The 24387-nt window shown below is 40.9% G+C and overlaps 1 protein-coding gene across 1 annotated transcript in view; it reads left to right on the top strand.

The window, feature by feature from the left end:
• Positions 1–24387, top strand: part of ptprc (protein tyrosine phosphatase receptor type C) — a gene marked incomplete at its 5' end in the record, with an annotated part of 45860 nt that overhangs the window by 5479 nt on the left and 15994 nt on the right. Inside the window, 12 exons of the mRNA XM_079581141.1 lie at positions 9053–9193; positions 10315–10563; positions 13959–14186; positions 14448–14564; positions 14843–14962; positions 15041–15196; positions 17888–18028; positions 18297–18511; positions 19140–19200; positions 19280–19388; positions 22038–22072; positions 22149–22258. Of these exons, the coding sequence (XP_079437267.1) occupies positions 9053–9193; positions 10315–10563; positions 13959–14186; positions 14448–14564; positions 14843–14962; positions 15041–15196; positions 17888–18028; positions 18297–18511; positions 19140–19200; positions 19280–19388; positions 22038–22072; positions 22149–22258 (1682 nt within the window). The remainder of the gene's footprint in view (positions 1–9052; positions 9194–10314; positions 10564–13958; positions 14187–14447; positions 14565–14842; positions 14963–15040; positions 15197–17887; positions 18029–18296; positions 18512–19139; positions 19201–19279; positions 19389–22037; positions 22073–22148; positions 22259–24387) is intronic.

Here is a 24387-nt window from a genome sequence, read left to right as displayed (position 1 = left end):
CAGTTGGGATGGGACAATAATGACATTTTGGGTCACCATTATCTTGTCGAAAATAATTGCAATCAACGATTTTATCATTAACATTTCACTGAAATGACAGGTCATAAAATATTCCTCTTCATTGTCTGCTATGAATTCATATCGAGTGTGAGATACATAAAGTATATTTGAACAAATTACGAGCATCTGATGAAACAATCGACTAAAGCATTTTTAATTCAGCCTGTTATGTTTGTCTATATCTTTGCAGACGGTGCAGGTGGAGGGTGTAGCGCTGGCTCTCGGCGCTGACTCTTTTCTTCCACATGTTCCTCGTGCGGCAGTTTCATTTTTTGCCGTCAATCAAAAAAAAAATCCCACACTCAGACTTGACTTTATTCTGGGGAGTAAAGTCTGAGTGTGGAGGTACTGACTGCCTTCTTCACCAGCCCACTGGCCCTTGCAGCAGCAGAGGGCCCATTGATTAGGGGAGTGGGGCCCCTTTAGCCTCTGCTCCACATAGCGCGGCTCTACCGCACACACCGCGATCTACGTCTACGTGCATGTATAGACTCTACCCAGACCACGCTGTTGTGGGCGGCGCCCCCACAGAGTTGCACGCTGTACAGACCATTATAGTTTTGTAAGCCGTGATGAGAACAAATGTGGGCAAATGGTGGGGGAATCATTCAGAGGTGCCAAGGCTAATAAAACAGAAAAGAAACTGCTATAATATAAACTGTAACATGCAAATATTATACTAACATCAGCTAAAGTTGTGCTAACAGCGGCTAAATACTAACATCGGTGGTATGATCTGATGAAATATTAATTGTGTGACCTGCATGTTGATGGTGAGGGCTGTCCACTCTCTCCTTTGGCCAATCAGAGGCCAGCGTCTGTTCACGTCACACTAGCTCACCAAAGAGAGGAAAAGAGACATTTGTGGACTAACGCCATCATGCAGCGAGCGCTTCACAGCAGAGGGACCGGTGGTTTTCTGGTGTGTTGAGCGATCATCTTCTAATCTAGATGACCACGATTATTTGAAAATGCGGCGACCGATTAATTGCCGCATTTTTTATCGGAATGAACAATCAGCCCTAATATACAGTGTATCACACCTATGGCTTTTATCTAAAACTGTATTTAATTATTCATTACTTTATGTCTCTCAAAACCACCTCTCTAATAAAATGTTCAAATGGGAGCTAATGTAAGTCTATTGACAATGATTAATGTCAAACTCAAACCATTCCAGCCCAAAGTCTACACAGATGCCGTCTTAAGGGGAGACACTACAGGCAAAACTAAATTTTTTCAGTTTTCAGGTTTTGGGCCAAATTGGTCTCTGAACATACAAGCTTTTACCCGGGAACAGAAAATATGCCTAATCTTCACAATAACATGCTTAAATATTACGCTGATTCAATGTTCCCCCATAGACTTATATGGGAGAATGCAATTTCAAGGGCCTTTTTCTCAAAACACATGTTTCTGTCATTGTGGCAACACTATGTCCGCGTCAGTCGGACCTAAAGACTTCACATTTTCCAGCCTTGGACTGAACAATATTTGGAAGATTTTTTCAAAGGGATTTTTTATTATTTAATCTCTAGCCCCATTTATTGAGTTTTGAATGTAAAAAAAATAAGGTGAAAATTAATTTTTTACAAATTTTTCCACTAAAAAACAGCTTATTTTAAAACTAAACAAGAAATCCAAAATGCCCTCAGAAAAAAGTCTTGGCAACTCATTCATCAATAAAATGAAACCATAAATTTGAATGTAGCTCTATCCATTATTCAGATTTCGTCGCCGAAAAGCTGGGAAATTTGGGGCATTTTTAGGCATAAAACACCTTGTTCTTATATGAAAAGATAAAATAACAGAAAACTTGCAATGTATTTTTTTCTCACATTTATGCCAGTGATCGACAGCAAAAGTTTCAAATTGATATCTGTAAATATACATTTTTTTCCCTATTCACCTGCAGTGTCTCGCCTTAAATGCAGTGTGTTTCTCTTCATTTGTGCATAAAACAGACACAGTCACTTTAGCTCCGAGGGGGTGTGATGTTTGTAAAAACAGGGTGCATCTCTGCTCCACTGCAGTCACGGCGCCAAAACCACATCCTGTCACTGCCTCCATGTGCGAGCTGCTCCACTCTCACTCTGACTAAGACTTAAGACTTCAGCTCATTGCGTTCAGCGTTCACCAGCGCTTCAGATCTGGGCTTTGGGAATCCCATTTGACATCTTTCTCCTGATTAAACCGTGTCCACTATGGCGTAACCTGTGAGGAAGTGCAGGGGCGTGAGCAGCACAAACCACCTCTGGAACCCCGGCCCTTCTGAGTGGGGGCCGGGGCCAATCACAGGTTAAGTTCAATCAACAGGCTAACCTTTGTGGGGCAGTTAAACACTTCCTGTTGTTCAAACAAAATAAAAGCCTTCGTACTTTCAGCCGCAGAGAAAGATTTATTGTGAAAACATGAGGCCAGATCATTGCTTTTCTTCATGTTTATTCAAATGAGCATCTTAAGTCTGCATTATTGTGTTTTCAGAGATGAGAATTGAGTCCGAAGTGTGGGTGATTTCACTGCTGTGTGGAAAGTAATTGACAGATTGAACGGCATAGTGTCCTCATTTGCAAATGCAACTTAAAAAATGAATGTGAACACTGTTCCATCGTCTGAGTGGGAGGAGCCGCACTGCAGGGCGTCATGATTTATTGCCATTTATCATTTTTGCAATAAATATTCAAACTTATCGTGAGAAATGCTTTAGCCCATAAGCCTCATACTGTATATCGCAACATAGGCATCATCAAACACTGAAGTTAATGAACCCCGAGTAACATAATATGTCCATTTCAGTTTTGCTTTTGACTTTGACACCAACGGCTTCAGAGTTGAGTTTTGACTGAATGAAATTTGAGACAGTTGTTGAACATGGTGATTTCTTTGGGTTGGGGAAGGCCGTGAAGAGAGAAAAGTGTCCTGACATAGTGTTCAGCGCGGCCCTGAGCTGAGCCAAGAATGAGTGACTGAAAGGAGAAGCAGTTCTCGGCAGGATGTTGTGGTTTGTTTCTGAAATAGCGCCTCTGAAATCTTTGTTTTATTGTCATGGCAACTGGTCCACGATGTGATGTCGTCTTCACACATCCCAGTGGGCGCAGCGAACATCACAAGTCACCGTTTACATTTACACAGTTCTGAGAAGGCGCTGCTTTACGTTAAAAGTGGAGTTCATTTGTTGCGCTAAACATTTTAGATGATGTGTATAATCTAACTAGCGGACTGGCCTGACACGGTGTGATCAAATATGATGGAAACTGTCAGTGTGTTACCAGTAGGTTTGCAAAAATCGCTTTGCCAGTGAACTATCTTGTGTTAAGGTTAATTTGCTTCTGACCAATTGTTAGCAAAAATATAGACTTTTCTCTCCTCATCGGTGACCGCTGATTGTGACTCGTTTTATTTTGTGTGTACGTTAGGGTGCTTCTGAAAAACGAAAGTTTCAGGGCAGTGTTCTCCAACCCTCCATTACATGATGCTTGTCATAGATGAGCTGTACAAAACGTTTTAGCTGAAAATATTGATATTTGAGACTTGCTCAACTCTATTGAAGTTTTTACCTCTCGAAAGTCACATAGCGCCAGTGTTAATTTCGTCGACTAAAATATTTAGTCTTAATTTTAGTCAAAGTGATATTTTTAACGAGTAAAATTGGACTAAAACTAAATTAAAAGTTTTTCATGAGACTAAAACTATGACTAAAATGTCCAGATATTTTAGTCGACTAAAATAAGACTAAATAAAAATGAAAAGGAGAGACTAAAATCATCCAAACTTCTATTGAGCGTCTGAAAGAGCCTCAGATCATGTCAATTCTCTGTTAAAGGATCAGCTCTGAGCTTTGTTCATGTGGAGCAGCTCCATGAAGCAGTGGAACAAGATTAAATATGATTATAATGGATATTAGAAATATAAGTCGACTAAATTAGTCTTAAATTTAGTCGACTAAATTTACTTGCAATTTTAGTCGACTAAAACTAGACTAAAATTAAATTACATTTTAGTCAAAAGACAAAGACTAAAACTAAACTAATATATGTTGTCAAAATTAACACTGCATGGCGCCAACCCAAGGTTCAGAGACTTTTATTACTTTCAATTAAATCCAAACAAGCTCAACTATGCATGGTCTAGGCCAGTGGTTCTCAACCCTTTGGAGCCACAACCCCCATTATAACAGTTAAAGGGGTTCGGGACCCCCCGCCCGGGTCACACCGTGAGAAATCGGAACATTAGCCGACATAATTCTTAAAAATCAAAGAAAAAAACAAATGGCCCGACCCCCAGGTTGAGAACCACTGGTCTAGGCCAACTTTAAGAATCTGTTAACAAAAGTTTTCTACTTAATGTGTGTGCAAAGTTACAGACTAATACACTGCTAATACTGTGTACTAATACACTTCCCGTTCTATCAGGTCATTGATAAAAATAGTTTAAAAAAATGCATTTTTTTGTATTTTGAACAATTAATCGCATTGAGCAAGTTCTAAATATTCTTTAAATTTGCTAATATTTTGGCTACTGAATCTTTATATGACCCATCATCAAATGCTGGGTTGGAGGAAAGCAGATTTAAATGTTTTTTTTTTTTTACATAGCGTGAGGAAGCACCCTATTGGCTACAAACTATCATTATACTGGAGGTATCATCATCTATATCAAACACATGTGAGAGAGAGCACTTTGTTCATATATTTAACCAAATGAAACATTCAGATATTACTAGAAATTGACAGTATTTTTCAAGTTACAGAGCATGACATGAAATATTGATTAGAAAACTGAGATTGCAAGATACTCCCTGAACAATCCATTTCACCATTTAAAGAGACTACACAGAGTTTAAAAATGTTACAATGATGTATTTTCCTCCCCCTACATGTTCAGCCATGTCCTAATGTGTAGAATGAACTCAGACCTGTCCATTTTGCATGTTTAAAAACAAGAGCGGTCACATGGAGGATAGTCCTTTACAAGGGATTTAAACTGATTATTAGATTATTTACACAAAAGGTTTTCTGTGCCTCATTATAGACATTTGGTGCGAAGTAGCAACAATATGTGACAAAAAGGGGTTTTCCCGTTTTCATCACATTGTGACTCAAAAGGTGTGCCTTGAACTTGAGTTTGTTCTTGAAATGTTCTTTTTTTTTTCTTTTTCTCTGTGCAGCAGGTCAACTGTGAGAGGCTTTAGAGTCCGATGTCCAGGGTTTATGGTGAAACTGTTGAGCTTTTGATCATGCGTGTCGTTTTAGAGAGCTGTACTGTCCACATATGACTGCGCTAAACTGACCAAATCACCCGTGTTGCAGTTTTAGACTAAGAAATGTGTAAATGACTGACCAGCGGAGTCATGTACTGTCCCGTCTGTCACTTCTGCACATGCTACTCGTTTGGCACAGGAGCAAACCTTTGGTAAATGAACCCCTGGCGGTTGTTTCCTCCGATTTATGGCTCTTTACTGGGAGCCGAATCTTTGGGATGACTTCTATGAAAAATACAGAATGAAGGCAAAACAGAAGCAGTGGGTGAAGTTCTCGAGTGCTCTGTTTTAGTAAAAGTACTGAAGTATTGTAGTTCAAAAGTACCAAAAGGGAGGTTTTTCACAGTCAGATGTGCTATATTGATAAAGGTTGCACTTGACAGCACATGACGTGGGAATAGCTTAGTAAGATAATGCTTCGACATTGTGACAAATATAGACAGAACTGCTCATGCTTCCTTCAGTCTTTAAGGCGAGACACTGCAGGTGAATAGGGGAAAAATGTATATTAACAGATACTTTGCAAGTTTTCTGTCATTTTATCTTTTTATATAAGAACAAGGTGTTTTTTAGTGGAAAAATTAAAAAAAATGTAATTTTCGCCTTATTTTTTGACATTCAAAACTCAATAAATGGGGCTTAGGGATTAAATAATAAAAAATCCCTCTGAAGAAATCTTCCAAATATTGTTCAGTCCAAGGCTGGAAAATTTGAAGTCTTTAGGTCCGACTGACGTGGACATAGTGTCGCTACAATGACAGAAAAATGTGTTTTGAGAAAAAGGCCCTTGAAATTGCATTCTCCCATATAAGTCTATGGGGGAACATTGAATCAGCGCAACATTTAAACATGTTCTTGTGAAAATTAGTCATATTTTCTGTTTCCGGGTGAAAGCTTATATGTTCAGAGACCAATTTGGCCCAAAACCTGAAAACTGAAAAAATTGAGTTTTACCTGTAGTGTCTCCCAGCCCTATTATCATAAACTAAAGTCTCTATGAAGTGTTCAGCTCCGCCAAGTGGCTGAACTCTCTCCCTTTCCTCACCTGGTCTTGAGTTAAAGCCTGGGTTTAGCTTGCTCTGTTTTGTGATGGTGGCCCTTTCAGGACAAAATGAGTCATTGTTCAGTTTCGAGTTGTATCACACATCCTTCCTCATCTTTTATTTTTATCGTTTGAAATACTGTTTTGTACTTATTTATTTATATATTTGGTCGGGACAACACACATTCATGATCCATCATATACAAGTACACACATCTGTCCCAAAGCAGGTCACACAAGCCATACAATGTGTACAGGGATACAAAACACAACACAATAACTCTACAAATTACATTAGAGTTCAACTGAGCGCAGGACTGATTAACTGATTAACCTCTTAACCCCCGCATTGACCATTTTCTCCAGGTCGGCTTCACCCAAATCTAAAAGTTTGCAGCCTATAGGCCAGAGTGACGCCTCATTTGAAAACTGAAGGGTCTTTTTCCTCACATTGTTGCCGCGTTGTCGTCACTTTTGTTTCATTGCTTTTTTGTCGGGTTTTCATCGCACATTTTTGTGACTTTTCCGTCTTCGTTTTCGTCTCAATTTTGATGCTTCTTTTTCCAGAAGCTTTTAGATTTGGCTAAAGTCAAACTGGAGAAAACGTGCTCGGTTCAGGTGGGGGTTAAGAGGTTAAGATGATGTTTAAGTCGGTTTTTAAAAGAGCTTGTATCTCGTATATATGTGGGACCATAAGTGAAGACCATGAAGAAAAAAAGGCAAAAATTGATGACGTTTTTTGAAGAGGATTTCAATGGATTTGACTTTACGATTACCTGAATCAATTCTCTGATATTTTGTTTGTCACTTTTAACATGGGTTTGTGAGACGGTCCCAATATAAACGTGACTTGTGAACTTCTTTATCCAATGACAACATCCTGTTATACAAACATAATCATTATAATCATAATTCAGCCCAAATGTGCTTTTTTGTCTTTCAAATGAGACCATTAGACTAGTGTTTTCCAACGTGGGCTTCAGGAACCCCATGGGGGCCTTAGAGCCACTGCAGGGACCTCATTCACAAAATAATACATAGTTTTCAAGTCATCTTTTTGTATTCGTTTAGTCTTTATTTATAGGTGTAATCAAATGGAAACTATACACTGCAAAAAGTAATTAACTAGATCAGTATAAACATCTCAATTTGAGCATAATAATCCAAATTTTTGTTGTTTTGACTAGTTAAGTTGTTGTTGGGCATTTGTCCTAGATTATTTCACTTGTTCTGAGATGTTTCTGACTCGTTTCGATACATTTCGTCCTTATTTCAGGTCATTTTCTTTGCCAATGGGGTAAGAAAATTGGTCTTATCTCATTGGCAATTTTACTTTCTTATTTCAAGCGAGATTTACCCTAGAACTGGTCTGAAATGTCCTCAAACAAGCAAAGCAAACTGGGTCCGATCAGGAAAAATGTCTAAATGAGGGAAAACCACTCAAAACAAGATACATTTCCTCAATTCAAGTCATTTAAGACGATGCTTGATATTTACTTTTTGCAGTGTAAGAACAAAATAATTGCTTTTTATGCCACCTGCTGGTGATTAAATGTAACAGCATGGCCCTAAATACAGCCAATGGATGTGAAACCAGAAGCACAGACAGGGACAACCATGTACTGTACTGTATTTCGGTGTTTGTGAAAATAAGATGGCGCAGCTTGGTCCTCTCACAGAGCATGTTCCAAACGAGGGCCAGTGAGCGCCCAAAAACAAGCCTGGTTAAAAACAGGCTTCTCTGTCACATGGGTCACAGCACTTTTCAGACAAAAGAAAACTGTTTGGAGCCAGGCTTTTGAGCTGTGTTAGGGAGGTGTAAAGTCTCCATTGGAGTTCATTTTAAAAGGGTGCTTTTGGAGTCGCCCCTGGCCAGCAGGGGGTGGTGTTACAGTAATGTCGGCTCCCCGCCCTGAGGACCAAAGAGAAGGGCTTCTCTAATTCCGACTTCACACACATGACCGGACTCATGTTTTGATCTGGAGGACTTTTTAGGATTTTTCCTTCTTTTCAGTCTCACTTTCTAACCAAACAACAACAACAAGATCAAAACCAAAATGCAGATCATTATGAGACTTACCCGTAATGGTAATTGTGTGCTTTGAGTGATATCTTTGTGCAGAGGACAGAGTAAAGCCACACACAGGTTATTCAGTAACTGTTATACATGTTTTATTTTCATGAGGTGCTTGTAAACTTCTACTTGAGTCATTCATAAAAATGTAAACCTAATCTCTGAAAACATCATCATTTTCCAAAGTTACAGATCGATCCTTAAAGGGAAGAGATAGTAAAAATGACTTTACTGTACGGCTAGTACTTTCCAAGACAAAAGACGCCCTAAAACAGCAGAGGGCGCTGTGACGGTTCTGGACACGCTGCCTCCGGGTCTGCAGCTTTATGTCATTGGATCAAATAGTTCAGTTTCAGTCTATTCGGTCAAAATTATGACAAAAGATACATTCAGTTAAGTATTCTTCTTCATAACATAACATACAAAATGACTGAAAAGGTATATATTTTTCAATTGTAATACTTTTATACATTCTCTTTAGGTGGAAGAGAGAGGGACATCATTTAAGATCCTCTGTACAGTCATTCCAGAGATCGACCCTTACACATACACATAGTGACCTGGGAATAGTCAGACCTACAAAGTGAGTAAACACTGACTTTTGCTGTCCCCTCAGCCTCAAACTCATCCGCTCCGACTCCCGTGGGTCCAACAGCTCCCATGGTTTCTACAGCTCCCATGGTTTCTACGTCCCCCCTGCCCACCCAGTTCAAACCTAGCCAAGCTGCAAGAGCGACCAACACAACTTCACCGATCCGTAAGTCCAATGACCGACCACAAGTACAAGGATGCCTCCCGCTGCAACTTTAACAAACTGTCCTCTTCTCTTTTAACTCCAGCCGTGACAGATGACCCCATGAACAATAAATCATGTAAGTATTCTCCTTTGTGATGGTTTTGGGAGGTACACACTACTAGAGCCTGTGCCCCTGATGGTTTTACACCAAAGCTTGGACACCCTGCAGAGTAATGCCTCGTAGCCCCCAAATATGGCAAACATTACAGCTTGAAACGCTTTATAGGCAGACAAGAGTCTTTCAGTTCTAGTTTAAGGGACTTTAGCTCTTTCTCTAAACAAAAGCTGTCCACAAGTAACAGGTTGCTCTTTGGAGGTTTACCCACAGATCTTCATGTCCATGTCCATCCATGGTGGATTTGGAGCTGTGTTCACGATCTTTGTCCATTTGTAGAAGTCATTTCAGCTTTTTCACAGATGGTGTTGCGTTTTCCTTCAGAATTTGTTGGAAATGAATTTACCCCAGTCTTCTTTTGACCTAAAGTTGTTCCCTGGGCCACTGGGTGTGACACAAACCCAAAGGATGATGGATCCACCTCGAGGATAGCATGGTGCCCCTTCTTCTCCAAACGGCCTTTGCTCATTCATACTCTACGAGGCATTAACTCTGCAAGTGTCCAAACTTTTGCTCTGCTCTTTTTTTTTATTTTGATGCAATTTTAATAATGTAAATGATGGAATTAAAACCTGGGAAGTGATATGTGAATGTCTCGTGTACACCCTCATGCCTTATGGAGATCAGTTCATCTTCCCCGCGCTTCATTATTCACATTATTAGACATTTGGATCCAGCGGGATGAAACTATGTGGCTGCCGGGGGGCAGTGTTTGAACTTGTATTTAGCTACAGAACACTGAATATTCGACTTGTCCAATCTGAGGACTGTATTGTGAATATGAAAAGTCAGGCATTACAGAGCTTTTGATCTTTTCTTTGTTATTAATGTGCAATATGAAGGTGAAATTTAGTGATTGGTTATGATTGATTTAGTGATTCCTTGTCTAAACATTTGACTTTACTCTCATCAAAGGTGTGGTTAGTTGTTTTAATTTTTCCAGTTTCCTTCTCTGACTGTTTTGCAGGCGTGTTTTCTGTGAAGCCCATAGACTTCGGTCTTCAGATTGACCTGATCAACTCCACCGGCCGCTTCGACGTTGTCATCTCAGAGCAAAACCAAACCAAAAAAACAAAAAATTTCACCGACTCGACCCATAATGTCATCGGCCTGAAACCCTGCACGGACTATGAGGTCACACTGAAGAGGACAGGCGGGGTGGACTGCACCGACCAGGCCAATATCACCTCCATAACCATAACAACCAACAACATGAGTGAGTTACACGTGCACAAAGGCTTTTCTATTTAAACTGAACATGTCAAAGCTAAATGCACCAAAGTCAAAGCTAAATGCGCTAAAGTCAAAGCTAAATGCACTAAAGTCAAAGCTAAATGCACTAAAGTCAAAGCTAAATGCACTAAAGTCAAAGCTAAACGCACTAAAGTCAAAGCTAAACGCACTAAAGTCAAAGCTAAATGCACTAAAGTCAAAGCTAAATGCACTTAAGTCAAAGCTAAACGCACTAAAGTCAAAGCTAAATGCACTAAAGTCAAAGCTAAATGCACCAAAGTCAAAGCTAAATGCGCTAAAGTCAAAGCTAAATGCACTAAAGTCAAAGCTAAATGCACTAAAGTCAAATCTAAATGCACCAAAGTCAAAGCTAAATGCGCTAAAGTCAAAGCTAAATGCACTAAAGTCAAAGCTAAATGCACTAAAGTCAAAGCTAAATGCACTAAAGTCAAAGCTAAATGCACTAAAGTCAAAGCTAAATGCACTTAAGTCAAAGCTAAATGCACCAAAGTCAAAGCTAAATGCACTAAAGTCAAAGCTAAAAGCTAAATGCGCTAAAGTCAAAGCTAAATGCTCTAAAGTCAAAGCTAAATGCACTAAAGTCAAAGCTAAATGCGCTAAAGTCAAAGCTAAATGCACTAAAGTCAAAGCTAAATGCGCTAAAGTCAAAGCTAAATGCACTAAAGTCAAAGCTAAATGCACTAAAGTCAAAGCTAAATGCACTTAAGTCAAAGCTAAACGCACTAAAGTCAAAGCTAAATGCGCTAAAGTCAAAGCTAAACGCACTAAAGTCAAAGCTAAATGCACTAAAGTCAAAGCTAAATGCGCTAAAGTCAAAGCTAAATGCACCAAAGTCAAAGCTAAATGCGCTAAAGTCAAAGCTAAATGCACTAAAGTCAAAGCTAAATGTACTAAAGTCAAAGCTAAATGCGCTAAAGTCAAAGCTAAACGCACTAAAGTCAAAGCTAAATGCACTAAAGTCAAAGCTAAATGCGCTAAAGTCAAAGCTAAATGCACTAAAGTCAAAGCTAAATGCACTAAAGCCAAAGCTAAACGCACTTAAGTCAAAGCTAAATGCACTAAAGTCAAAACTAAATGTACTAAAGTCAAAGCTAAATGCACTAAAGTCAAAGCTAAATGCACCAAAGTCAAAGCTAAATGCGCTAGAGTCAAAGCTAAATGCGCTAAAGTCAAAGCTAAATGCGCTAAAGTCAAAGCTAAATGCGCTAAAGTCAAAGCTAAATGCACTAAAGTCAAAGCTAAATGCGCTAAAGTCAAAGCTAAATGCACTAAAGTCAAAGCTAAATGCACTAAAGTCAAAGCTAAATGCGCTAAAGTCAAAGCTAAATGCACTAAAGTCAAAGCTAAAAGCTAAATGCGCTAAAGTCAAAGCTAAATGCTCTAAAGTCAAAGCTAAATGCACTAAAGTCAAAGCTAAATGCGCTAAAGTCAAAGCTAAATGCACTAAAGTCAAAGCTAAATGCGCTAAAGTCAAAGCTAAATGCAGTAAAGTCAAAGCTAAATGCACTAAAGTCAAAGCTAAATGCACTTAAGTCAAAGCTAAACGCACTAAAGTCAAAGCTAAATGCGCTAAAGTCAAAGCTAAACGCACTAAAGTCAAAGCTAAATGCACTAAAGTCAAAGCTAAATGCGCTAAAGTCAAAGCTAAATGCACCAAAGTCAAAGCTAAATGCGCTAAAGTCAAAGCTAAATGCACTAAAGTCAAAGCTAAATGCACTAAAGTCAAAGCTAAATGCGCTAAAGTCAAAGCTAAACGCACTAAAGTCAAAGCTAAATGCACTAAAGTCAAAGCTAAATGCGCTAAAGTCAAAGCTAAATGCACTAAAGTCAAAACTAAATGTACTAAAGTCAAAGCTAAATGCGCTAAAGTCAAAGCTAAATGCACCAAAGTCAAAGCTAAATGCGCTAAAGTCAAAGCTAAATGCACCAAAGTCAAAGCTAAATGCACTAAAGTCAAAGCTAAATGCACAAAAATTCAAAGCTAAATGCACTAAAGCCAAAGCTAAACGCACTTAAGTCAAAGCTAAATGCACTAATGTCAAAACTAAATGTACTAAAGTCAAAGCTAAACGCACTTAAGTCAAAGCTAAACGCACTAAAGTCAAAGCTAAATGCACTAAAGTCAAAGCTAAATGCGCTAGAGTCAAAGCTAAATGCGCTAAAGTCAAAGCTAAATGCGCTAAAGTCAAAGCTAAATGCGCTAAAGTCAAAGCTAAATGCACTAAAGTCAAAGCTAAATGCGCTAAAGTCAAAGCTAAATGCACTAAAGTCAAAGCTAAATGCACTAAAGTCAAAGCTAAATGCGCTAAAGTCAAAGCTAAATGCGCTAAAGTCAAAGCTAAAAGCTAAATGCGCTAAAGTCAAAGCTAAATGCACTAAAGTCAAAGCTAAACGCACTAAAGTCAAAGCTAAATGCACTAAAGTCAATGCTAAATGCACTAAAGTCAAAGCTAAACGCACTAAAGTCAAAGCTAAATGCACTAAAGTCAAAGCTAAACGCACTAAAGTCAAAGCTAAACGCACTAAAGTCAAAGCTAAATGCACTAAAGTCAAAGCTAAATGCACTTAAGTCAAAGCTAAATGCACTAAAGTCAAAGCTAAACGCACTAAAGTCGAAGCTAAATGCACTAAAGTCAAAGCTAAACGCACTAAAGTCAAAGCTAAATGCACTAAAGTCAAGCTAAATGCACCAAAGTCAAAGCTAAACGCACTAAAGTCAAAGCTAAATGCACTAAAGTCAAAGCTAAACGCACTAAAGTCAAAGCTAAATGCACTAAAGTCAAAGATAAATGCACTAAAGTCAAAGCTAAATGCACTAAAGTCAAAGATAAATGCACTTAAGTCAAAGCTAAATGCACTAAAGTCAAAGCTAAACGCACTAAAGTCGAAGCTAAATGCACTAAAGTCAAAGCTAAACGCACTAAAGTCAAAGCTAAATGCACTAAAGTCAAAGCTAAACGCACTAAAGTCAAGCTAAATGCACCAAAGTCAAAGCTAAACGCACTAAAGTCAAAGCTAAATGCACTAAAGTCAAAGCTAAACGCACTAAAGTCAAAGATAAATGCACCAAAGTCAAAGGTATGTGTCTGCTGCCGGCCCTTCCCAAACACCATCTCCATGCTAACGTGGACAGAAATGAGCGGAGTGTAGCTTTGAGAAACAGATACTAGAAAAGGACTGTTTGTGGACACTAAAGCAAAAGTCTAACACTATTGAGCGCATGAGAAAGATTTACTAGAAAATGTTTATGTAAATATGTAAAGGGGGATTGTTTTAGTAAGACCCTTCACACAGAGGTCAAAGGGGATGTTGGTGTAATGTGCCAAATAATGAATGATGTGACTTTGTGTATTCCAGAGAAAGGAGACTTCACCTACAAACCCAGAACCACAGGGAGTCTCTCCATGACGACGCGCTGGAAGATTAGCTGTGAACACGTAAATGCAAACCAAGAGTCGGCTCAATCCTGTGGACAACAACAACAATGCTGCGTTAACACCACCCTGAATGACCTCTGCACCAACTTCACTGTAACCTACAGCCAGTCTAACTGTACCGTCAAGGACACCAAATACCTGGATGCTAGTAAGTCATACAGAAACTTTATGAGAGTGTCTGTCCAGCTCAAACCCGCTCTGGGCGACAAGTCAAAAGCCCAATCATAGACGTTTGGAAAAATGTAAATTAGCATTGGTCTCTAGATTAGCTTTCATCATTCATTGAAATTCTTATTGTCATTATTTAGTTTTACTGTTGAGGAAAAGGATTTGGGGGATTTTTAGAGGGAGTTTGTTTCAAAGCTTCAGTTGTATGACGTGTTTAACTCGTGCGTTCTGTCTGTTGCAGAAACGTTTGTCGGATTGATGAACCTGACCCCAACAGCAACCAAAACTGGACATCCACCTCAAATTGACCTCCCGCTGCCTGACAACTGCAAGCTCACAGTTAATTACACCTGTGGAGGTACACAGACACCTTTGGATAAAGTACATTCTTAGGGGTGATTGTTTTGTGATTCATAAATGGAACGGTTTTGTTTATCAGAAGAAACAATATGTGTTTTTAGAAGTAAAGTGGAATTGAGTGGTAACAGATTGTCTAAGGGCTTTGTTTCGATTTAAAATGTGGAGGGCGCTGCTCAACTTTCAGACAAGAAAAAGAGACAATACCCAAGGATAATAAATATACATAAAGAAGCTAATTGTATATTTCCTGAGTTCAAAGTTAGTTTTGTGTCGCAGAGTCCAACATCACTTTGTCTAAAGTGGAGCCCTTCCAAGTCCTCAACTGCACCGGAAATATCAAGAAGGATGATGAAATAATCAAAAGAACAGAGCCCGTCCGTGTCAACACCTCCTGTGGTGAGGATTTTCTCTCAGGTCAACATTACAGTCACTGTGTGGTGGACACGTTGTGAAGGTTTTCTTTTTATTTTACAGAGCTTGATGTATCGATCAGCAAGTCATCTGCTACTGAGACCTCCATTACTCTTGAGTGGAACACAAAGACTGAAAACTGCGACATCACTCAGCTCCGTCCTAAACTGAAATATGAATGCAGCTGTTCAAAATACGGGGAGGCACCAAAGTCCAGCGGTTAGTGCACCACCTCACATCTGGAGGGGAGAGAGTAATAGGGTCTGTAGGAACTGATAACGTAATAAATCATGCTAGTTTCAAAATGCAATTAGTCAATAACGTGATGTGGCCGATAATGTGATTAAACTGTTGAGCCGATAACGTAATAAGGATTTACCGGAGGAGAGCGTACGACTCTTTAAGGTAGAGCTTAGATCTGGCATCTTGCCCGACCCGACCCGACCTGAGCAATTAACTTGAATTGTCAGCCCGAGCCTGGAACAAACCCGACGTAAATAATTATTTATTTAATGCCGTGCTGTATTCACAAAAGCCGACTTTTTACGCACAAACGGGAACCAGACTGCTTTTTTATCCACTGTAAGTTAAACACTGTCCTGAGATAAAGGATGAATAACGATGTTCTCTGTGGTGTTGTTGCCTGGCCTTGCTGCTGCAATGTGACAGCAATCAGCCCATGCGCCCGCCCCCCGAACCACCTCCCGCCCTATCAGCACCCAGGGATAAGTATTATCATAGTTTGTATCCAATAGTTTAAGCCTATATCTTGGATCTTTATTAGAGATTATAATGACATTATTACATTTTTTAAATAAAAAAAACATAATTCTTGATGCCCGACCCGAGGATAGTGGCGGGGAATATCAGGGTCGAGCTCGGGTAGAGAATCTAAACTCTACTTAGAAGTCTCCTTTGGTATCGAACGAGGTCTCAGAGACATTGTAGAGATGTAACGAAAACATCTCATGGTTTGAGGATAACAAATAGTGTTCGCTCTCATAGACCTCTCATAGACCTCTCGTAAACCTCTCATAGACCTCTCGTAGACCTCTCGTAGACCTCTCGTAGACCTCTCGTAGACCTCTCGTAGACCTCCCGTAGACCTCCCGTAGACCTCCCGTAGACCTCCCGTAGACCTATCGTAGACCTATCGTAGACCTCTCGTAGACCTCTCGTAGACCTCTCGTAGACCTCCCGTAGACCTCTCGTAGACCTCTCGTAGACCTATCGTAGACCTCTCATAGACCTCTCGTAGACCTCTCGTAGACCTCTCATAGACCTCTCGTAGACCTCTCATAGACCTCTCATAGACCTCTAGTAGACCTCTCGAAGACCTCTCATAGACCTCCCGTAGACCTCTCATAGACCTGTCGTAGACCTCTCATAGACCTCTCATAGACCTCCCGTAGACCTCTCATAGACCTCTCATAGACCTGTCGTAGACCTCTCATAGACCTCTCATAGACCTCCCGTAGACCTCTCATAGACCTCTAGTAGACCTCTCGAAGACCTCTCATAGACCTCCCGTAGACCTCTCATAGACCTCCCGTAGACTTCCCGTAGACCTCTCATAGACCTCTCATAGACCTCTCGTAGACCTCTCGTAGACCTCTCGTAGACCTCTAGTAGACCTCTCGAAGACCTCCCGTAGACCTCTCATAGACCTCTCATAGACCTCTCATAGACCTCTCGTAGACCTCTCGTAGACCTCTAGTAGACCTCTCGAAGACCTCCCATAGACCTCCCGTAGACCTCTCATAGACCTCTCGTAGACCTCCCGTAGACCTCTCATAGACCTCTCGTAGACCTCCCGTAGACCTCTCATAGACCTCTCATAGACCTCCCGTAGACCTCTCATAGACCTCTCGTAGACCTCCCGTAGACCTCTCATAGACCTCTCATAGACCTCCCGTAGACCTCTCGAAGACCTCCCATAGACCTCCCGTAGACCTCTCATAGACCTCTCGTAGACCTCCCGTAGACCTCTCATAGACCTCTCATAGACCTCTCATAGACCTCTCATAGACCTCTCATAGACCTCCCGTAGACCTCTCATAGACCTCTCATAGACCTGTCGTAGACCTCTCATAGACCTCCCGTAGACCTCTCATAGACCTCCCATAGACCTCTCATAGACCTCTCGTAGACCTCTCGAAGACCTCCCATAGACCTCCCGTAGACCCCTCATAGACCTCTCGTAGACCTCCCGTAGACCTCTCGAAGACCTCCCATAGACCTCCCGTAGACCTCTCATAGACCTCTCGTAGACCTCCCTAGACCTCCCGTAGACCTCTCATAGACCTCTCATAGACCTCCCGTAGACCTCTCGAAGACCTCCCATAGACCTCCCGTAGACCTCTCATAGACCTCTCGTAGACTTCCCGTAGACCTCTCATAGACCTCTCATAGACCTCTCATAGACCTCCCGTAGACCTCTCATAGACCTCTCATAGACCTGTCGTAGACCTCTCATAGACCTCCCGTAGACCTCTCATAGACCTCTCGTAGACCTCCCGTAGACCTCTCGAAGACCTCCCATAGACCTCCCGTAGACCTCTCATAGACCTCTCGTAGACCTCCCTAGACCTCCCGTAGACCTGAGCAAACACATGTAATTAACCTGATTTCCTTCAGTGTGAACTCGCAGGCGGCACGGTGGCGCAGCAGTTAGTGCTTGTGCTTCACAACTAGAAGGTCCCAGGTTTTTCCGGGTACTCCAGTTTCCCCTACCAATAAAAACATGTACAATAGGCCTGGATGAATGAGAGTGCGACTGGGGGGGCGTCGGATGGAAATTGTTTACATGCATGTTTATTAACATGCACTGTCCCGACCAAATAAATAATACAAAATAAAGCCTTGTTTTCCTGTTCCTGTCCATTGACGTCTTCCTGGATGTATTTTCAGGTATTGATGATTCACTTCGAAAGTGTGAAGTGATGGGACTGGAACCATTTACTGACTACAAGTGTAAAATCTTTACCTCCTACAATGGCCAACGTGTGCCCCCAGAGATGCAGGGCAAATCCATACGGACTCAAGAAGGAGGTAGGAACATAACACATGTACAATAAGGCTTTTTATTCTTTTATTTTTCTTTCTTCATGTATTTGAATTGTATGTTTCTCATTTCAAATATTTAAAAAGATTTTAATAAATGGATGAAATTAGATCAAACATTCTTCATAAAGCCCATGTCGTATAAAATGTAGCAGATTAAAATGACCCGAGCCCTCACATATTCAGAGTGATTTTAGATGCATTCATGGTTGAAGTCGTGCTTTGTTTGTTTGATAGTTGATGTTTTGTATTGCAGAACCTGATGAAGTCAGAAAGTTGAACGTGAAGGTCACAGAGAACAATGTGTTCTTTGTGACTTGTGAGCCCGGGAATCTCAGAGGAAATTTGAAGCACTATGAAGCCACTCTCTATTTGGAGAAAAAGGCAGACGAAAAGCCATCGAAAACATACAAAGACAAATGTGAATTTGAATTCAGAGACCTCAACTACTTAACGACCTACAGAGTGGAGGTGAGTTCGTACTTGATGGTATTCGGTCCCAGGTTCGATTCCTCCGGGTACTCCAGTTTCCCCTACCACAAAAAACATGTACAATAGGCCATGGGCGGGTTCAACAACATGCACTGTCCTGACCAAATAAACTAATAAATAAATACAAAGACTAAGTCATGGAAAGAGCTTGCCAACTATTTTTGCATAAAACGTCCGAAATAAAGGGACTGTGTAGATCTGCAGAATTTCGAAAATATGATAATCTGCTAATATTTGATATTAGTGGAAACCTTACCAACTTCAACAACCCAGTAAATCAGTTCTAGCCATATTCTGGACATTCTGCTCATTTTACCCTCTTTACACACATATAAAGTTACAGCTACAAGCCCTGGCAGCTATAGTGGCGCATTTAAGTAAATTCTGCCACTAGAGGTGCAGTGAGATCAGCGTTATTTTCAAATGAAACTGCGATTATAAATAAAGATGTTTGACCCTTTGCATCATCTGTGCTGTGAAAGAGCCAGAATGTCCCCATAGATCAGAAATGGAGCAAATACTCCTGGATGTCATGTTTATTTTGATTGAAGCGATCAGATTAAAGCTAAATGTGTTTTTGTTTCCTAACCGTTCTGTTTGTCTTCAGGTCCGAGCCTATAATTGGAAACACGGAAGCGAACCAAGAATCAAAACGGTGGACACCCTCTGTATGTTCCTCTCTTTTCCTCCTTGAACATTGATTTCACTCCTGTTTGGAGACACGGCCTGTGATTTGTTTGTGTGTAGTCAACGACAAGGCTCTGATTGGTTTCCTGGTGTTCCTCATCCTCATCACGTCCGTGGCTCTACTCGTGGTCCTGTACAAGATTTATGTCCTGAGGCGCCGCAGGTCACAGTAAGTCCCGTGTGCAGGCTGGAAGAGCTGCCACCCGTTGTCACCCGTGTTGGAGCGCTTTGTGGGCCGACCCAGGGTTAGTTTCACCTGTGCAATACTTCAAAGTGACTTCAGTCCACAGTCACATGCTCTCACTCATCAGTGCCTGATCATTTGCTCCAAAAAGTTGAATGAAAGCTAAACTAGTCCGGGCCGAGATCAGCGCTTTCACACCCGCCCCGGAGGCCAGCCAGGCCAGGCCGACGTGTGAAAACGCCCTGACTTTACCTTTTTCCTGTTACTTTGTCATTTGCCAGAACTGTTTAGACTCTGAACAGTTTCTGTTTGTTGTTTGATTCTATGAAGAAAAAAATACTGCTTTAGCTCGTCTCTATTTTGAAATCTGTTATTGATTAGCCCAGTGGTTCTCAACCTTTTGGAGCCACGACCCCCATTATAACAGTTAAAGGGGTTCGTGACCCCCCCGCCCTGGTCACACCGTGAGAAACAGGCACATTAGTCTACATAATTCTTAAAAAACAAAGACAAAAAACAAATGGCTAAAGTAAACTTCATCAAATTACATACAAATAATGGCACACACATGCTACAATAAAATATTAGATTATATGCTAATAAAAATATGCATATTTTATCTACATGATCTGGTGACCCCCCTAATTCGTCTCGCGACCCTCTTGGAGGTCCCGACCCCCAGGTTGAGAACCACTGGATTAGCCGATCAGTCATAAGCCCTGACTTTTTCTATGCTATTGCTCCAGTTCTGCTCAATTTCCATAAATGAAAGGGGGATTTTCTTTTATGCTTTGCCTTTTTACTCTGCAATATTAGAAAGAAAATCTTGAAACATGAAGTTACTGGAGGTAAACAGCTCAATGTCTCTCCTTTGATACATATAAGTTAAAATGTATCAAATTAAAGTAATTTTTTAACTTGAGATATAAAAACATACTATTTTTAACTCACGTACAAAACAGATATTTTACTTTGCTATTACTCAAGTAGAAGTAATATATGAAGTAGTTACACACAGTTACTTCAAAAAGTGGCTTAAAGGGACTAGTTGCAAGTTGGTATTTTTTTTATGCTCATTACTGCCACCTCAGGTCTTACGCATAACTGCAGTTTCTATCTTAAAGGGATGTTTCAGGATTTTTGACATATCATTTCCTAGTTATCCAGAGTGTTGTTGATTTCTAGCGATTTTTTTTTTTTTTTTTAATTCATGCAGTCTTTATATTTGAAGCGTTTAGTGGTGCTAGGCTAGTGCTAGGCTAGTGCATGTCTATGGTAACTTGTAGCCTGCATTAAAAACAATCTGACCCAAGCACAGTGCACCTGAGGTAAATCACTTATAACACCAGACTACCCATATAAATGTCTGTGTTGACTGAATCATTTTTAAATTAGAACTATTTTGCATTTAAAAGAACTTCTATTTGAGCAGCATCAGCTTCCTGGTTGTAAGCTACGCAGCGGCGGATTGATCTGCTCGGTTACCGGATCTACAGTAGTTTGTTTACCTGCGGCCGCATCACTACACGTGGAATTCACAAAGGAGCTTCCTACAAATCAGATATGGCAACGTTTGGAGGACGAGCCCGTGATTTTGAAGTAAGGGATAATGTATAGAACGCTGGTCATTACCGGGAAAATAAGTACCCCCGACGCGAAGCGGAAAATAAAGCACCTGAAGGTGCTTATTTTCCCGATAATGACCAGCGTTCTATACATTATCCCGCTTATTATATGGCCATTTGCCAACTGAACACACACAACATAAACTTCGTATGCTTTTATGAAGGTCGAAAGGTTTATTTAATGACTTCCGCGACAAATAGTTCCCAAAAGTTTGCGCGTTGCTAGGCAACGTTTTGCTAGGCTAGAAGCAGCAAGGCTAGTAGCTAGCCTAGCTACTTAGTTGAAGGCGCAGTTGGAGTGGAGAAATGGTGAGGAATCTCTGGGTAAGTTGAAAGTCAGACTCACGCTAACTTCACGAGCGATTCCCCGACTTCTCTCGCAGTGACGGGACAGATAGTGTCGCTGCTACGTACGCGTGGAGTGATATGAAAGCACCAACTCCGTTGCCATTGGCAGCGTCATTATTTTTCTCAGAGGTCCTTTATCAGAAAATAATGACCGGTAGAACATTGGGAAATCCCATTCAAATCAACGGAGCTTCTACTTACGCTGTGAAGAGCCGTATAATAAGAGGTTTTTAATGCAGGCTACGAGTTACCATAGACATGCGCTAGCCTAGCACTAGCCTAGCACCACTAAACTCTTCAAATATGCTGCTTGGATTAAAAAAAACAAATATCTCCAGAAATCAACAACACTCTGGAAAACTAGGAAATGAGGCCCTATGTCAAAAATCCTGAAACATCCCTTTAAGCTCGTGGATGACGGCAATTCAGACTTAACACTTTTTTGAGAGCAGGTGAACAGGTTCGGGACATGGCTGGAACATGTAGGGGGAGGAAAATTCATAGTTTTAACATTTTAAACTCCGCATAGTCCCTTTAAGTATAGTAACTCTGAAGATAAGTGAGCGCAGTTACAGATCAGACTTGAACTTGTCACTTGCCCCAAATACATGAATAAATAAAATAATAATATGAATATAAATTGTGTCTGTTCTGTCCACAGTAATATGACTGAACACTTACGGCTCATCCCGCAAAGTGAGTTTCCCTCCATTATCAGCTGACTGAGTGAGAGTATTCATTTATTCAAGTATTTCTTTTGTAACTCCTGCAGACGAAGAGGAGCGCCTGTTGAACGTGGAGCCGATCCCTGCCGACGCTTTGCTCGACACATACAAGAAGAAGCTGGCTGATGAGGGGCGCCTCTTCCTGGCCGAGTTCCAGGTGAGTTCAGCTTCAGGTCCACCCCGAGGTTCTTCACAGACAGTTTGAAGACAAAGAATCAGAGCCCACAAGAACATCGTCGCCAAACAAAATGTACTCCGTTTTATCCTCGTTCAAAAGGAGGACATTTTTCCCCAGCCACGATTTGATGTCAGCAATACAGTGTGTTAGGGCAGTGCACTACAAAAAGTAAATATCAAGCATTGGCTTAAATGACTTGAATTGAGGAAATGTATCTTGTTTTGAGCGGTTTTCACTCATTTAGACACTTTTCCTGATCGGACCAAGTTTACTTTGCTTGTTTGAGGACATTTCAGACCAGTTCTAGGGTAAATCTCGCTTGAAATAAGAAAGTAAAATTGCCAATGAGATAAGACCAATTATACCATGGTCTGGGTGAATACTCGATTCTGATTGGCTGGTGGGTGCTAACAAGCGTGCATTATTTTGGTATAACCGCACACGTAGTCCGGTAGTTAAATCACTGGGATATCACTCCGCTGTGGGCATCGCCATAGCAACGCATGACACAGCTGAATCAGATAAACGCGTAATTAGTGACTGACAGGAACGTATGAGATGGATTTTGTTTAATTTCAACGTTTTTGGCCAAAACAAAATGTTTGATAAATGTGAAGTAGAGGAGAGTGAGCAGCTAGGTTAGCCACTGTTAATAACATATGAGCTTTCCATTTATATTGGAAACGGTTAAGGCTATTCATGATTTTCAGGCGTACATAAAATGATCCTGCATTGAAGCATATTTGTCTGGATTAGTAAAGTCAAACATAAAAGTTTCAGTTGGGGGGCCCAGGTGTGAGCGACTCCACCGCAGCTGTTTCCATAAACAGTTGAGCTGGTTGAGCTAGCTAGCTAGCTTCAGGTTAAACCTTGTAAAAGGTAAATAACTCCTGCCCACGAGTGCCGCATATCGGTGTTTACTTCCACGGAAAAGTGCCGGGTTAGTCCTGTTGTGTTGTGATTCTGTGCTTATGTTGTTTGGTTGCGTCTGACTGAGATCCTCGTAATAGCTGCGGAGAATGACTCGCTCTGAGACGAGCCTTCAGTGACCGGCTAATAACCTACATAAAATAGTCCCGGTGGTCTGGCATATTTAGTGAGTTTAGTCAATGAAACAAATACTTATTATAAATGTTACGTTTGTGGGACCATGGTATAAGCGGATTAAACAACTCGGAGCCGTGCATTCGACGGTTATAATGCACGACGCGGAGTCAAGAACACCACTCGCGTCGTGGTGTTCTTGACTCCGCGTCGTGCATTATAACCGTCGAATGCACGGCTCCGAGTTGTTTAATCCTTACTTTTCTTACCCCATTGGCAAAGAAAATGACCTGAAATAAGGACGAAATGTATCGAAACGAGTCAGAAACATCTCAGAACAAGTGAAATAATCTAGGACAAATGCCCAAGAACTTCTTAACTAGTCAAAACAGCTAAAATTTGGATTATTATGCTTATACTGATCTAGTTAAATACTTTTTGCAGTGTGGTTCTCAACCTTTTGGAGCCACGACCCCCATTAAAACAGTTAAAGGGGTTTGTGACCCCCTGCCCGGGTCATACCGTGAGAAATCGTAACATTTCTTAAAAAACAAAGAATAAAACAAATGGCTAAAATAAAATTCATCAAATTACAAACCTATAATGGCACTCTGGTAAAATAGCACACACACACACGACAATACAATATTATAATATCCATCCATCCATTTTCTTCCACTTTTCCGTTTCCGGGTCGTGGGGGCAACTGTTGAAGCTGCCCAAATCATATTGCACCAGCCCCTTATGGCGCCCCCTGCAGGTGGTGGGTCCACAGAAGGACGGCCTCACAATTCAAACCGGGCCGGTTGGTCTCTCATAAGGGGCTTCTGAACCGCTCTTTGTCTGACCCGTCACCTATAGGACCTGTTTGCCATGGGAGACCCTACCAGGGGCACGAAGCCCCCGACAACAGAGCCCCCAGGATCATTCAGGTGCTCAAACCCCTCCACCACGTTAAGGTGGCGGTTCCAAGAGGGGAATATTATAATATCCGCTAAAAAATGTATGTATATTTTATCTACATGATCTGGCGACCCCCCCAAATTTGTCTCGCGACCCGCAGG

The sequence above is a fragment of the Gobius niger genome, assembly GCF_951799975.1.
Source record: "Gobius niger genome assembly, chromosome: 22".
NCBI classification, from domain to species: Eukaryota; Metazoa; Chordata; class Actinopteri; order Gobiiformes; family Gobiidae; genus Gobius; species Gobius niger.
The sequence above is the reverse complement of the archived record's forward strand: the minus strand, read 5'-3'. Positions and strand labels throughout refer to the sequence as shown.